Here is a 16,779-nt window from a genome sequence, read left to right on the forward strand (position 1 = left end):
CCAAAACTAATAGTTAGTCTAAGATCCAAATCAGAGAGCCTTTGAAAGTTTTATTCGTTTCATCTGATGACTAAAGCTCTCTTGTTTCCAGCTCTATATCAATACCATAGCTTGAAAAGTAGCATTTATCACCAATACCATGCGTTGGCGATCTAGTCTAAGTTCAGAATCACGAGGGAGTTATTTACGTCAAAGAGCCTTTAATTTCTTCTCCACGCCTGATGACGACGTCAACTTTAATTGATAGGCAAGACCTCTGGAGATACATGTAAGAAGAAATCAAGAGCTACAGAAGAGGGGATCATTGTAGTTTAGCACGCCGCTCTGTGATTGGTTCTGATCACGAGTTCCCTGTTTTCAGAGGTTCTCTGGGTCTTCAGCATGTCGTGTTTCATCTTCATCCGGGACAGAGAAGTCTGTAATCATATTCCTCCCCGCCTCCACGCCTCTCCTTTTTTTCTCAGAAAACCTTATGACGTACAGCCAAGTCTTCTGTAAACAGCCGGCTGGGGAATATAAGCCGGCGGACTGGCATCGTCTCAGAACCAGTTGGAGGACATCGCTGGGCAAAGGTGCAGACAAGCTGCTGGAGTTGCACCAAGGTAGGATATCCGAAAAAAAGGTTATATCTTTAGCTTCTTATGCACGCAATATCATAGTGTGGTGTTGCTTAGTTATTTAAGATTTTGAATTAGACTTTTATAGAATTTTGTCGACCGGACTGTATAAAAGGAACTGGTTCTTCCCATACCACTGTCCATATAGCTAGTAGTAAGTCATTATGTTTGTCTGGTGATAGCTTTGCTTAACAACTTAGAATCTACTCATAGCAGCTTATTCCCGACCTCTGTCACTTAATGATGATGACATTTTTGCTTGTCCATGTCTACGAAACAACGAGTTTTGTAGAAACTCTTGCGGAATCATGATAGAGAAAAGATCAATACAACTTTGAACGGATGAATGATTTTTTTTCGATGACATGTTTATGAGAGTGGCAGAATATCAAATTGTCTTACCAGGTACAAAAGCTAAAAGAAGCTGAATTTGTAGTATGTCTAGCATCAATCAGTATATAAAAGACGACACAGCAACTGGGGAATTATATGCTATTGTATTGTACGGCTATCTGCATGGAAACTTCTTCTTTATCACTGACAAAGTGCTTTTGAATTACTCTTGATGCCATCATGTCATGATTGAGGAAATTTAGGCATATCTAATAATACTTCACCCGCTGAAAAGCCCAGGCCTCTGCAATCCTTTTCTCATTATCTCATAGATTCTAGATTAGATTCTAGATCTGAGCTTCACTTTGTTTTGTATGATCTTTAATCTCCAAAAATAGATTTTATGTAGTTAAAATAGCGGTAATATTGTTAAAAACCTACGTGGTCAGGAAAGTTTTCATAGGTCAGATTTGATTGATTTAAGAGTTCGATAGTTGGTATCTTAAGTGCTCTTGATAACGTTTGTGTACGTTTATGTCAGTGTGCAATCAAAGTATTGAATATAAATTTGTTTATAACTTTGTATTGTTAAAACACACAGAGAGTTTTCATGACCAATGCCCGGAAAAATTATGACGACTTTCCACGAGCTAAAGAGCTGGGGAATTATTTATCACTTACTTTTAAAGATAATGCACTAAAGAAAAAATAATGCACTAAAGAAATATTTCAACTGATTGCAAGCTGCAAAGCCACAGAAACCTACGGCAAACGATCTCCAGATCTCCATACGACAAGACTTCCAACAAGTGTAGTGGTCAATATTTTACCAAGGTTCTCAGCAAGGAACCCAGCTTTGGTTATACATGAGTTATGACCCAGATCCATCAGAACCAGAACTGTACGCGTCAGAAACATACCACCTGCGCCTCTTTCAATCTATTTTTCTTACTATTACCGCACGAAAGATACATATGGGTCGTCAGCTGCCGATGGCAAATTACACTAGTGGTTTGGAGTGGTTTCAAATCACGGGCAGATGTTCACAAGACAAAGAGGAATGGGGTTTGATATTTTTTTCTGCTGACATTTAATTTCAGACACGACCCACGCAACAGCTGCGTTGTGGTTTCAACAATAAAAAGTTTATTTTGCTGATTAAGTTCGTGTAGGAAGGATAATTGCAAGTAAATTGTAAAAAGATAAGGAACATACCTACAGTATTGCAAATGTAGAGTACTCAAATACCAGTGTTGGCTATATCTAGTCGGGTTGGTTTTGACTCCTTCTTTGAAAGAAGAGGAAGACAATTTGCTTTTTGTTTCAGACGAAAAATTCAAATGGGCTGGTAAATCTAATATTCAGAACTCCATCCACATAAAGTATTTTTAGAAGAAAAGGAAGCCTGTTGCTCTACTCATGGCCGCTCTGTGACCTGTGAAATATCGTGGCGTCCCTACAGTTTGCATGCACATAATAGGGAATAGTAATGTACAGTACCAGGGCATCATTTTTCTTTCTTTCGGGAAACCATGTCAGGCTTCAGCGTCAGGCAGGTCCGCCCCTACTGACCTAGCTTGTCACGACGATTTCTGTCTGAAATGACTGACTCTTTACATCAAAAGGAAGCACATTGCGCTAATTGAAGAGAGTGTGTCGCCTGTGATCTTCCATTAGACGAGGTTAAAGGTCCAGTCATTAAGTCAGTCACAGGTGAGCCCCTTAACGAAAAGTTGCGTCTGTCGGTATCTGATTTGAGCGTTTGATATTCCTTAGGTTGCCTTTCCACTAGACGGCGATCGTGCTGCGCCCTCACTGCGACCTAAACAGGATATGTGCACTGTAAACTTCCTTTCATACTAGGTATATCATACAAAATGTAAAAGTGTGACCGAGAAGACAACAAAACACACAAAGTGTTAAAAGATTCGCTTCTTTTCTGTACAATTCGTTGAGCGTTCTGTCAAAAACTAGGTCACAGAGAGAGCGCGGCGAGAGCGCCGTCCTAGTGGAAAGGGCGTATTACATACAAAGCACAGAAAGTGAGAGGGGGTGAGGGAGTGAGGGAAGAAGGGAGAGGTAAAAATAAGCAGACACGCACAATGACAGACAAACATTCTTACAGAGCCATACACTTCAGACAGGCTCACACACTCTTAGAGAGATAAAACGTTACATACACGAGAGAGCGTAAAGACAGAGAAACACAAGGGAACACAGAGATTCCGACAGACACAGAGATTCATAGGCAGACAGACGGACAGACAGACAGGAAAATATACAGACAGACAGATACACTGGTCTGCCGTTTTCATTCAAATTGATATCTAGCTAGTCGCTCACAGAGTATCATCTTTTATAAACGTTTATGACAGTAGACGCCAATGACAAGAAACAAAATGAAATATGCCATTACCAAGTTTTTCGACGATTCTGTTGTCCATTTGGTTCAAAACTCATTCAAAGTCTCATTCGTCACACAGCGAGTGTGTTAGCAAAATACCAGTAGCCGCAGGATGGTGCAAATTTTTCTCGTTGTGTCTCTAAACGTCCAAAGCAACTGCCAATTTACACCGAGTAGTTGTGACAAACAAGCAGATTCTGTTAAGCTTCTTGTACCAATTATCTGACGTCTAACAGTGAGGAACTTTAATAAGTATATACACGGTGCGCTTTAAGTTCAATATCATGGAAAAACTGAAATAACAAGATGACTGGCATTTAAACAAACTCTCTATCGTCTTAAAAAAGTTTTGATGATGGGAAAACTTCTTTTAGGTTGCTCACTATTGCCAAGGCCATGCTGAGTAGATTGTATGGATGACATTCTCTGCGCACCCCGATAGTGGTACAGGCATGCCAAAAAGTGAGCTAAAAACGCTGCCTTCATTATGAGATATATGTAGTCAGGAAGGTTGAACAAATGACTTAACACACAGAACATGATATACCAAATAATGAATTCTTTAGTTTCGTTCTGTCACATCTTTTTATTTGACTTTGGAAAACATGGCTCATATTAGTATCCGTTTTCCGATATCCGTTTGCAAGTTACAGCACATAATTGCTATTCTTTGCAACTGTTCTGTACAATTTCCAGTACGGTCGCAAGCTTCTTTTTCCAAAGGAAGGAGAATTGATGCGCGCGCGGAAGTCATCCTTATCATCCAGACAGCGTGGCCCAAGAGTTACTTTTTTGGCAAGAGCATAAAGCCGAGGTAACACGTCGTGACAAGCATACCTATATAAGGCGATACGATCAAAGTATCAGGAATATTAAGCCCCCCTTCACACGAGAGCACGAATGAGCCGAAATGCCGTCGGAATAAAAATCATTTTCTATTCGTGGCAATTCTTGGCAATTCGCACTGTATTCTAAACATTCTTACTGCTTTCCAAATATTCGTCCCCGTTCTTCTGGCTGGCTCGAAAGTTTTTGACATGTCAAAAACTGTCGAGGTGCATTCGAAGTGGAGAAATATTGAATGGCATTCATAGTGGATTCTAAGTGTATTCTAACTATTCTAACTGCAGTCTGACCGCATTCTGCGACATTCCAACATTATTCGAAACATTCTTATCTCATTTGGAGAACCGAAACGGCAAGCCATCTCGAATCCTGTCAGAATGCGGCCGAAAGAACATCTCGAATGCAGTAAGAATGTCTAGAATACACAGGAATAGAAAGGGATTTTCATTCTGACGGCATTCTGGCTCATTCATTCTCGTGTGAAGGGGATTTAATGCCCATTTGGAATGTCCACTCGGAATGGCACCGAATGTGGCACGAATTTTGCAAATACTTCATTCCGGCTGGTTTTGCTTGATTCCTGTTGATTCGATTTCAATGTGAAGGCCCTATAACCAAGGACACAGCGTGAGATCCAGGAATCGAATCGAAGCAACAGCTGACACATGCAGGCACATGTGAAAGTACCGGAAAGTAGGATTAGCATCGCCTATCAAGAAATATGATGGCCAGCCTTAAGTACTTTTTAACGACCATGCCCATACAACGCTTCTAAACCATAGCGGACTGACGTGAACTTTCTCCTTGAAGTTCAATACTCGTGAATCTCGGGTAGAGCGTCAATAAATAAACCACAGGTTGTTTTTCTCCGAAAGTAGTAGTTTCCCCAAGAGCAGTACATGAATGACTTACATTCTACAAACACACCGGGCCGTTCATACTATTCAAAAATAACGTATGGGCCCCCAGACACTCTGGCTCTATCTTAAGATGCTGAAATAGAAGTTATATTTCGCAAGGAATCAGTTTACCAGTACCTTAAGGCTAAAACTTTTAGTGGATTTCCGCAACAAATCCCAACGATATTCTGATGTCTATCACCTATATGCAGCGGGGACGTTTTGTTAGATTGCACCTGGATGAAAAACGGTTTTCCGTTTCGTAAAACATAAGGCAGAAATGGCGATGGTATCGTTTCTTTTAGTTCTATCAGTGCATTGTAGACATATGAGCATATCAATCACATAGCCTTCATAATCCCTCCAGAACGCTTCTTGATATAATCGCTCCAGAACAAAAGCACCTTTAAGAGTATGTAAAGCTGCAAAGAATATTATGAAAGCCATCATCATTCCTGTAAGATGCGGAAATATAAAGAATACTTTTTTTTCTGCCATGAGTACAGTGAGGCGGTATATCGCGGTGGCTCTTCCTGGTTGTTAACATCTTCCATAGAAAATCGAGCAGTCCTCCCTACAAGTCATGTTGACCGGGACAAATATAGCTAATTGCTGTGAATGTGGACAATCATGGACCGCACTGGCTACTAGCACAGCGGTGCATGTTCTCAATGTTTGTTTCATTATCTCCTACACGTTTGTGCTTTCTCAATCGAAAATGTTGAACACAAGCTAGATAGATGAATATGCAGGTCACCTAGTACCTACAACTACATGTACCTACCTAGCCCCTTGACATTGTCGTGTCATGGGGGGGTTGTAGATTTTGCTAAGGGATGTCAGATTAAGATTCTGTTCTTACTTACACCAGGAAATGCAACGTTGAAATCTAAAACTGAATGACATTGTCCCCAGATATAGAGGCAGACGATAGAGTTGACCATGAGGACTTGACATTGCCTGGTTATGGGGGGAGGCGAGGTAGATTTGCTAATAGAGGTCATATAAAGATTCTGTTGTTACCTACACCTGGAAATGCAATGAGTTGAAATCTAAACTGAATGACATTGTCTCCAGATCTAGAGAAAGACGAGTGACAATGAGGACTTTAGGACTTCTAGCTGTGGGTGTGGTACTGATGACGTTTTCCGGAGTACCCCTCATTGGGGCTCAAACGGCATATCCGGATTCCAGTGAGCTGGGCGATCAGCGACAAGTCATAATCCGGACCCGGAGAGCGGCGGACACAGGCGACGTTTCTGAAGTGATAGGTATGTATGATATGTATGATTATTCATATGTGCGCTAACAGACTGTGACGTACAGGTGGTATCTTACTGCACTTGCGTCACGCTAGCGTCACTGCGGGGTTCGGAAAATACTCAAAATAATTTTAAAAAATATAACGGATTTTTCCTACGTTTTTGTATTTTGTTGCCTTCTAAGTCATATTTTTATGTATTACGCAATATCTAAAGTGACGCAAGCGTGACGCAAGCGTGACGCAAGTGCATTGAGATACCACCTTAACAGATTGTGAAGATGGTATGGTCATTCATTTAGACCTTGTGGTATTAATGGACACCTCTTTACTTCTAAGGACTAATAGACAACCACAAATATGATAAGCAAAGACTTGCATGCAAAGGGCAAGATCAAAAACTTCCCGAGAACAACGTGTGCCATACATATCAGTTAAAACAGGAAACCATTATCTACAAAACGAAAAGAAGCATTTCTGATCACATCGTTGAGTGTGTACACTGTAATTCACCCTTTGTTCTGCGTAAACAGTCATTAACTGATCCGTGTCAAAACTAATTGCCTTCTTTGAGTAATTTGGCACAATTTTCATTCGTCTTTCTTGTTCATCGATTCTTATCGGAGTAAATTATACTTCAGCGTACACAAAGCTCTATGATATGTCCTGTGCTTTCATCCCTTAAACTTAACAACTCCATAACCATGTATGATCATTATAGGCTATACTTCAATTAAGAAGTACAAGGGCACGGGAAGTCCACTGCGTTCTACGAAGTTTACCGTGGCTGTAAGACAAAAGCTACTCCTGTAACTATATTCATCATGGCCATATATCAGACCTCCACAGTTCCAAAACTGTTGCAAGAACTTCACTCAGGTCTTTGATTTATACTATGTTGCAAAGATTCCGATGTGGTCTGACGACTACGTATACCAGTCTAAATGCCACGGCACGACTTGCATTCCCACACGGGTGAGGAACATTCTTTACCACAACCAGCATGGTGAACTACATGAGGACTGACACATACCTGTGGTGAGATTACAGAAAACAAACTCTAGACTAACAATGTCCTGTGACAACGAGGTGAGGGTGTTTCCATGACACAGTAGACTAACGATCTACTATGGGAACAAGGTGAACTAGTTTCCATGACACACTTGATTAGCGATGTAATATGGGGACGAGGTGGACTTCTCTCAAGCAAAGAATAGACTAACGATGTACTGTCATAAGAACTACAATGTCAAAAACATCTCTTCCACTCTAGCTCCAACACCTAAGAGCAGCTAAGTATTTTCTTCATGTTTAATACCCAAAGTACTAGAACTTAAAGGTATGAACTGTTTTTCAAACCATCGATAATAAATTCCACATCTCCGAAGGATTACCATGAGAAGAAAGTTTCAAAGACGATGAGTAGTTTAGGAAGTTGTGGATGACATATAAACTCTGATATATCTACTGTAAGAAGGCGAGGCGCTGTGGTAAGAGCCGTACGTCATGCTGACACCTACACTCAACAGGTTCTGCATCCTCAGCGAACCACAGGAGAATCACTAGGTTACTCAAACACCACTTCAGAGTGGCTGACGTGTGCTGATCCATCAGGGATCTGCGTGGTTCGTTATGTGTGTGGTTCGTTATGTGTGTGGTTCGTTATGTGTGTGGTTCGTTATGTGTGTGGTTCGTTATGTGTGTGGTTCGTTATGTGTGTGGTTCGTTATGTGTGTGGTTCGTTATGTGTGTGGTTCGTTATGTGTGTGGTTCGTTATGTGTGTGGTTCGTTATGTGCTGCTTTTCTCCCTAATGGCGTGATTTTCACCATCGGAAATATAACTGAGGCGTCAACTTCACTTCTGGTACGGTTGGATGAATAAAGCTTCAAAACCATTTTACATCAATTTCTTCTTGTAGTGCAATGAATAAGACAATATGACAATGAACTGGTTTTGATAAAGTCATAATTTCGTTTGGTAACATTTGCATTCAGAGTATACAGCGTGTGAAACGAGAAACTATTCTACGACATAAAAACCCAGTAACTCGCGGCCTCCATAGATCGAATGACCAACATTCCTTATCATGCAACGGCTGCAGTGGACATCGTAGCGAAACTTCAGATCACAGGAAATGGTGAAACAAATGCTTTTCAAGACCTTATCTCCTCTTCAAACGGTACCTGATTACATCTTCCGGCATCCTGTTCTTATTACTTACTCACTCGCTTTAAAAAACAACCTGTGGGCCAAAGGTTGGTATTAGAAACGCTCGATATACTTCTGATCTATACCAGAGACAAATCATTCCATGACACAGATGTTTAACCTCATACGATGTAATAACGTTTTACCCACATAATCACACCTAAGATCGTAGTGACGTAATTATCACACTCCGCGGCGCAAATTGCACGCGTCCTCTCGAGAATCAACCTGTCTGATGTAATATCGATCTGTAAGTCGATCAAACCTTGTGAAGAATGTGGAAACCGTTGCCAAAGTTAATGCTACAGGTTCATTTGAAATAACAAGCGTAACGTTAACCTTACATAAAGAAAGGTTATAGCTATGCAACAGTTGTCGCCTTTAGTATGTTATTTTGATCCCATCCCATTAGAAATAATCTACGACGTATAATTTGGCGAATTTGCTGTGCTATCATAGTCAATGAGAGGTTACCTATACATTTCCTGTGTTATCTGCTATTTGGGCTGTATATTTTCGAGGACTTGATATAATGGCTTTGAAAATAGTAATGGTTATGTAAAAATTATTATGATTACACATATCTAACATGTGTAATTACGTCGATTGTTACTGGCATACTACTCTTCTATCGTTACGTGTTCTAGATATAGACAGAAGTTTTCATTCAAGTATCTCAAAGGATGTTTTTCTTAGTCTCTATGAGCTTACATTGTTTTGCATTACATCGTTTTACCTTGCGCCCTCCAGAAATTCTGATTAAGGGGTCGGCCTAGGTTCCTTCTTCTTTTAAACTCATCTTGTATGTTGATTTTAAGTGTGTTGCGTTTACATGCCAATAAAGATTATGTCAAGCCCCATTGTACCAATATGTTTTATGCTATTTTGCAGGTCCAAATGGACAAAGATGGTTCATCAGCCGGGATCGCCAGAGGATGCCGAGGTTCGGGAAGCGGTCGGTCCCTTCAGTTCGCGGCTACAACCCTGCAGAGCCGGCCTTGCGTTTCGGCAGAACCAGCCTATACCAGCCAAACCTACGCTTCGGGAAGAAGCTGGACCCGGCCCGACCAGCTCTACGCTTCGGCAAGAAGTTCGACCCTGCCCAGCCCACGCTTCGCTTCGGAAAAAGTCTCGACCCCAACGAGCCTTCGCTCCGCTTCGGGAGAGACATCAACGAGCCGGCACAGGAGATCCTTCGGGCAGAGAAAAGCTTCGACCCGTCCGAGCCATCCCTTCGCTTCGGCAAGAAGTACGACCCGTTCGAACCCACTCTACGGTTTGGCAGGCAAGTGGACCCGTCTGCGCCTGCCTACCGCTTCGGCAGACACAACCCGGCCAAGCCGTCCTTGCGATTCGGGCGGGACGCGGCCTCGGAGCAGCTCGACAGTAGTGAGGATTAGAGATGCTTTAACTATCATTATCAAAGAGCCCGAGTTATATTGATATTAACAGAGCAGGTGTATTCTCAAAAAAGTTGAAAATGAGAAAGAAGTAAAGATTAATGTACTGTATTATATATTTCGATAAGACAGACCAACAGAGGGAGATAGTATTCCAGGTTAGAGTAAATCAACACGGCGGTAAATCAATAAATGTCAGGGTCACCACTGAACGCAGCTGGCGGGATTGGATCTTCACTAATTTAAATGCACAGGAAATACTTGTTTATTACTACAAGTAAAGCTGTTGTGATTATTGTTTCGAAAGATGAATGATACAATAGATTTATATCTATGTCTTCGAGACTATTAGATGCAATACAAATAACCCTCAGAGATTCAGAGATGATATGCACAGGGACAGCGAAATTCCTAGTAAATAGTAGATAGTGCTGCAACGGTCTGTGGTTCTCTTGTATACTTCGTGTCAACATGGTACAATTCAGAGACCGGACTTGTTGTTAGTGATATTGCCTATCTATGTAATCTCGGCCTTACGTGATGAGATATCTGTTCTTAATTCTAAACTCTTATTCTCACTTCACAGTCTCTCTTCATTTTATCAATGTTGCCATCATACATGGTAAGTGTACATCAGACCAATGACAAAGAGAGAGGAAAGATAGAGAAACTGACAGGAAGACGAGCACTAAATATAAAGAAATCTCGTCAGTTGAGGCGGTGTCAACCAGGTCATCTCTGTAAAGCATTGAGAATGAACGACGAAATAAATAGATACCGACTTGAAAGGAAATAAGCATGAAGAAATTGTTCTATTTTGGAGATGGCTGTTTGAACACGAGCACGTACGACAGTTACAGATTACTTGCAGTTGTGCTTTTAAATGCATTTAAATGGTCCCGTTGCGTTAACTACGTACACTGCACTGTGCGAAAGGGTGTCATTTCCGGACGTTTCTATGTTTGTATACATCCGGATCGGGACCGTTTCTGGATATATCCGGACAATATCCGGACGAAATCTGACATGACTCCCCTGCGTTTTCGGATAATTTCAGGAGTCCGGAACGGGACCATTTAATTCCTGCCTCATATCCGGATTTCCAGTAATGGAACGTTTTCGGACTCTTTGGACACAAAACACGTTCCGAATATTTCGTATATATCCGGATAATTTCAGGAGTCCGGAGCGGGACCAAATAATTACGTCTCATATCCGGATTTCCAGTAATGGAACGTTTTCGGACTCTTTTGATACAAATCACGTTCCGAATATTTCGGATAATCCGGATAATTTCAGGAGTCAAGAATAGACCATATAACCATGTCACATATCCGGATTCCAAGTAATGGAACGTTCTAGGACTCTTTGGAGACAAAACACGTTCCGAATATTCCATATTTTCTGAGCGCGTTCGGGGCTATTACGCCCCGGAAAGGTTGCATAAACTTAAGATATACTGAAACATCATAGGAACAGTACAACACATTATTTCAGAATATCCAGTAACTTTACGATCATGCTAAATACTTAATATTTAACGTTTCCTGTCCGTTTTAACCTAGTTTTAACCCCGAAAATGCTTACTTGGTAAGGCTACATTTTGTGAAAGCTTTTCAAAGACCTTCCTGTATAGATCAGATGACACAAGTATCACAACAAATACATTATGTGGAGGAACAGATCATGTTAACGTCAAGGGGCAAATCAATATGCATTTGTCTCTTAGTCTTACCAAGGAAGTTTTAGCTTAGCTCACTACAACCTCATTGGTCTTCACAAAAAGTGAAGCTCGAACGAAGCCAAAGTTAAACAGTTCACTGTCAGGTCCAATAATATCAAGCCCAAGTCAATAACATCATAACAAAACTGATCAGTTTAAATATACAATATCAAATGTACAGTATCCGACACAAGTCTAACGTTATATGCCATACAATCAATGGGACAAAAATGTCATTACTAAATCTGTACGACAGTCCATTTTCAAGTCCTCTATAAGTCCGTATCGTGTTGACTGTGGAATCATCGTCCGGGGCTCCCTCTTCTGCGTCTTTGTGGTAGTGGACGATCGTTGGCGACGGAAGATGCTCTGGCAAGACCCCGCAATATCGACAGCACGTCTCGAGGACAGTCCGCTCCATTGCATAGTCCAGGCACTGTCCGTCTTCAGAGTAGAAACAGTTCTGACAGGATACAACGGCACCGGGCACAGACTGTCGTAAGTGTTACCAGGAGGTAGGCATCGGTCGTGACGGCATGGCAGGACAGGCGATTGGGAAACAGAGGCTGACAGCGGCTGGAATGGAAAAAAATGGCTAGTAACTGCGCCGAACCCATGAACGGTACATGTAAAATTATTCAAACAACACGGCCATAAAAATCACAGCAGGACAAGACGGGGACAAAGGCAGGAATCTGGAGTCGGCTATCATCAAAGGGCGCGGGCCACACAGATGGCACAGATAAGGACCCCCAAACAACGAATGGAATTTGAAAATGCACACAATCACATTGGTCCTAGTAAGGAGATTACAGTTCCTCCATGGTTCTATGAAAGATTTAGCCAGCCGAAACAACAGGACAGGAACGTTTAGAAGCAACCGTTACGGCACAAAATAATATGAGAATTTAACTAACTATGGAACCGGCAATTTGTAAACAAGCCGGGGATGACACGCGGGGGTTCCAGCTGAAAGAGAACTGATCTATCATACAACAATCTTTACAAAAAGATCACACTACAAATTATCAAATACACAAAACACTAGGAAGGGATAACAGACATTGCTGACAGACATATACGGAACTAAGAACGGTAACTGCTATGTAATACAATCTATTGTACTAGAGAGCTACACTCACTTCTTGGTCCGGTAGCGGCTAGCGGTGGACGGCAACTGACCGGTTCAAATCTAGTTTCAAACCTAACTGCTGTCACCAGCTGGTCTACTATTGGTCTAGTCAAGTCATGTGACTTCCTAATATAGTCTTGTTACCTAAGGACTCCTCCAGATGGTTCCAAGCAAGTTAGTGCCATCCATCATGCCTGTTTCACAGAAACACATGGCATTGTGCATTATTTTTGTGAATAAATGCATCATGTACTTACCAGTTTCAAAGTTGTACACAGCAGCAAACGCTGTGGCGCGGTGTAGGCTGTTATCTGCACAGCGACTTCCCCAGCAGGCGCACCGTTGACATGCCAACGTACTGGTCTGCTCGGCACTTTGCACAGCTTGCATAACCGTTTTACGAGTGAAGTTGCCTCGTGATATTGTCCGGATATGGACCATTCCCACATAGCAACGCTGGTATTCAATATCATGAGTGACTTTTTGTCATGATATTGTCCGGATATGGACCTATCCCAAACTGCACCGCTGGGGTGGAGTGTTTTGACTGAACTTTGTTCAAGATATTGTCCGGATATGGACCTATCCCAAACTGCACCGCTGGGGTAGAGTGTTTTGACTGAACTTTGTTCAAGATATTGTCCGGATATGCAAAGAAACAATAATACTTGACTCATAATTGTTACCATCGCAAAGATTGTTTTCTGTGTCATTTGATTGTGAATGTCGATGTCAGTATATTTGCACATGTATATGGAAGCTTAAGCTTCAAAGACCAGAAAATTAAAGAGTAAACATACATTGACATCGGGCATACTCGTTGTAGAATAAAAACACATATACAGAAGCAAAAACGTTAATGACGTGTATTTGACAAGATAGGAAACCTTTTTTAGGATACCCAACAAAACAATCTCAGATTCATGTATGACAAGAAAAGTAATTTGTTAACCAATAAGTTGTCCGAAAACTGATCTCTGGAATGTTTCTGTTTTGGACATCTGTCGTAAATGGAACGGAATATGAATTCGGAAGGAGCGAAAATTTCGGCAAAAAATTGCAGTCTTATTTGTTCAGATGCGCAATAAAACAATCACCGATTCACAATTCACGTATAGAATACCTTTATCGGTAACGGTCAGAATATGCTAACTCCGAATCTGTCCTAAAACTAATCCATGGAATATCTGTCGCGGATATGTCTCGTAAATGCATGGAAAGAAAAGAAAATAGTATGAGTTCGAAAACATGAAACGTCCCTGACACGTATTCGGAAGAACGGGAAATTCCATCCGTCCGGGCATGTGCTGAAACATTTCATGACTCATGATATTCTGAGACATAATGAATATGAAAATGTTATCTGACAATGGCCCAGAAAAAATAAACATCATGCTTCGTGAAAACTCCTAATTTGTCCGGGTATTCCGTATCGAAATATATGGACCTTGGATATGTAAAGAATGTAGAACATATCACGTATTCGGAGGCAAGAAACGTCAATGGCGCGTATCTTGAAAAACAGGAAAGTCTTATTTGTCCGGATACATAACAAGACAATTCCTGACTCATGATATTTCCAGATATGGGAAATATTGAACATCGTGTCCGGACACAGTCCGAATATTTAGCATGTCCAAAAATATGTCAACTCCGACTTTGTCCGGAAATCACACTATTTCGCACAGTGCTGCTTAAATAGAGACCTGTCAGTTCGAGTACATGTCCACTACGTCCCCTATATAGAGTACCTGCCCCTTAAACGGCTTGAAACTTCGGGCAGTTGACGTTATTCCACGTCTGTCTATTCTACACTACGGCAATATTTACGAAGCGTTGACGAACATATTCAAATCGTGACATTTATTTGAAACAGAAAAGAATTTGGCTATTTCTTTTCCAAATGGGTGCTCCGTCAAAGTGACAAGTACAGATAATACCACAGATGTGGTATGTCATCATAGACAGTCCCGGGTGACCTTTATGGCTAACCTGCATCAGGAACGGCGCCATCCTGTGTGGTTTATAGTCATCGTTACAGACGCGAAGGGGGTGGGAAAGAGTTTATTTAAAGCTGGCAGACTGAGAGGTACCAGGGTCATCTTTCCGTGGTGAAATTTCTGGCAGCTGCCAACTGTTGATAAATCCTAGATTGGTAATACGCATACGCAGGAGTTGGTAGAGTGTGCTTTATGTCACGAATGGGTTTGCCCCTTATCAAATCTCGCCTTTAGCAGCTATTCCAACGACTAGACCTTTGGTTTAGACATAATAAATCCCTGGACAGTTGAAGGTTGTGTCACAAAGACTAGGATTGTTCCCACACAATATCATTATCATCATTGTAAAAAGCAATGGATCTTAAAGCCTTTTTATCCACTAGATGGACACTACAGGTGTGTTGGACGATATCATTCTTGTTCTGGACATAACATGCAATACTTCATGAGGTTGAGACGGGTAACCAAAGTATATAATCACAAAGTTCTTGATGCACAAGCAGCACAACCATTATTAAGAGCCAACGGTTCGATGGCCATCTGTCATCTTCGTCAGGGCTATACTGACTGGCTACAGTGCACTGGAGCTAGGTGTTACAGGTTCACAGTGCACTGGAGCGAGGAGTTACAGGTTCACAGTGCACTGGAGCTAGGTGTTACAGGTTCACAGTGCACTGGAGCTAGGTGTTACAGGTTCACAGTGCACTGGAACTAGGTGTTACAGGTTCACAGTGCACTGGAGCTAGGTGTTACAGGTTCACAGTGCACTGGAGCTAGGTGTTACAGGTTCACAGTGCACTGGAACTGTGTGATGCATGCAGTCCAGTGATGATGTAGTCAAGATGAACGATGGTCATCGAAATGATGACTCTCGATGAAATTAATGGTTGTGCATCAAAATCTTTGTGATTGAGTATTTTACCAACGTGATGAAATCATTCACTGGTAACCAAGGTAGTGCAGTCAAAAATTGATCACAAACCAACAAAGATGTAGAATGAAGTCCTGTGTTTATTATTATGCTGCTGCCCAAATATCAGCCCCTATACGGTATACCAGTCGTACAACTTTGTTCCACAATGAACCGGTTTTCAATGGTGTTCGGATCGGGTACACAATGGTAGCTTGAGATCTACCGCACATACTGCAACACCCACCGTATATTCTACAAAGTTTATACATTTCTTTATATAAATTCCTCTGTATAACGATGAACGCTATCTGTAACGTAGTCTATGTAAAGGATTTTTTTCTTCATATTTCGCTTCTGTATTCTGATTCAATCGGAAGTAACCGGGGCTGAAATTCCTTGGATGGGTTGCTAGGTGACAGTCACGTGACTAGATATGATGTCGTCTGCTGCCTGCTGCTAGAGGATTCTGCTCAACTCGTACGGCGAGATTTTTCCATCTCCTGAAAATAAAATACAATATTTCAGTTCCAGTATGTAAGATAAATAGACATTACTTCCACAGCACCGCATTGTACAACGTAAACCTAGAAGGCATTTCCCCAAACAAACCCATATAAAGACACAGAACCCGCGAAAACCACAAGTAAGGTAAGGTATCTACCCACCAGGTCATTATCAAATAGAAACGAGATTAATTTCAATTCTATGATGTTGTTTTCTTTTATTTTGTAAAGTTATTGACTGGTTTCATCGTAATGTACCAAAATGTCAAATATCAAACATTGGCGTGTCAAGAAAAAAGGCGTCACAATGAGTCAAAATTTGTTTGGGACATGTTAATTTTTTGAATTGGAAGTTCTAAGTCAACTTCAGAATGACTTTTGCCAACACGGATGAACTTTCACGGATGGTCCTTGTTTCTATTATGTAAAAATGATCATTTGAGTTTTCCTTTGATTTCTGCTGGATATTTTTTATAAACTATCTGCCTTAGCCTTTAAACACATTATTTCCTAGTTTAACTGACTGAATTTCCAATAG

At 41.2% G+C, this 16,779-nt stretch overlaps 2 protein-coding genes across 2 annotated transcripts in view; one reads left to right on the forward strand and one right to left on the reverse strand.

Moving 5' to 3' along the window:
• The first annotated feature begins 483 nt into the window (after nt 1-483).
• LOC118403385 (FMRFamide-related peptides type HF-4-like) lies at nt 484-10,775 on the forward strand. The gene is made up of 3 exons (XM_035802092.1): nt 484-602; nt 6,177-6,370; nt 9,462-10,775. The coding sequence occupies exons 2-3, from the start codon at nt 6,199-6,201 to the stop codon at nt 9,968-9,970; spliced, it is 681 nt and encodes a 226-aa protein (XP_035657985.1). The 5' UTR covers nt 484-602; nt 6,177-6,198; the 3' UTR covers nt 9,971-10,775.
• Nucleotides 10,776-15,818: 5,043 nt separating this feature from the next.
• Nucleotides 15,819-16,779, reverse strand: part of LOC118403386 — a 10,055-nt gene continuing 9,094 nt past the window's right edge. Inside the window, exon 4 of the mRNA XM_035802093.1 lies at nt 15,819-16,238. Within this exon, the coding sequence (XP_035657986.1) occupies nt 16,195-16,238 (44 nt within the window). The 3' untranslated portion in view covers nt 15,819-16,194. The remainder of the gene's footprint in view (nt 16,239-16,779) is intronic.

Source organism: Branchiostoma floridae, chromosome 16 (genome assembly GCF_000003815.2).
Source record: "Branchiostoma floridae strain S238N-H82 chromosome 16, Bfl_VNyyK, whole genome shotgun sequence".
Classification (NCBI taxonomy): Eukaryota; Metazoa; Chordata; class Leptocardii; order Amphioxiformes; family Branchiostomatidae; genus Branchiostoma; species Branchiostoma floridae.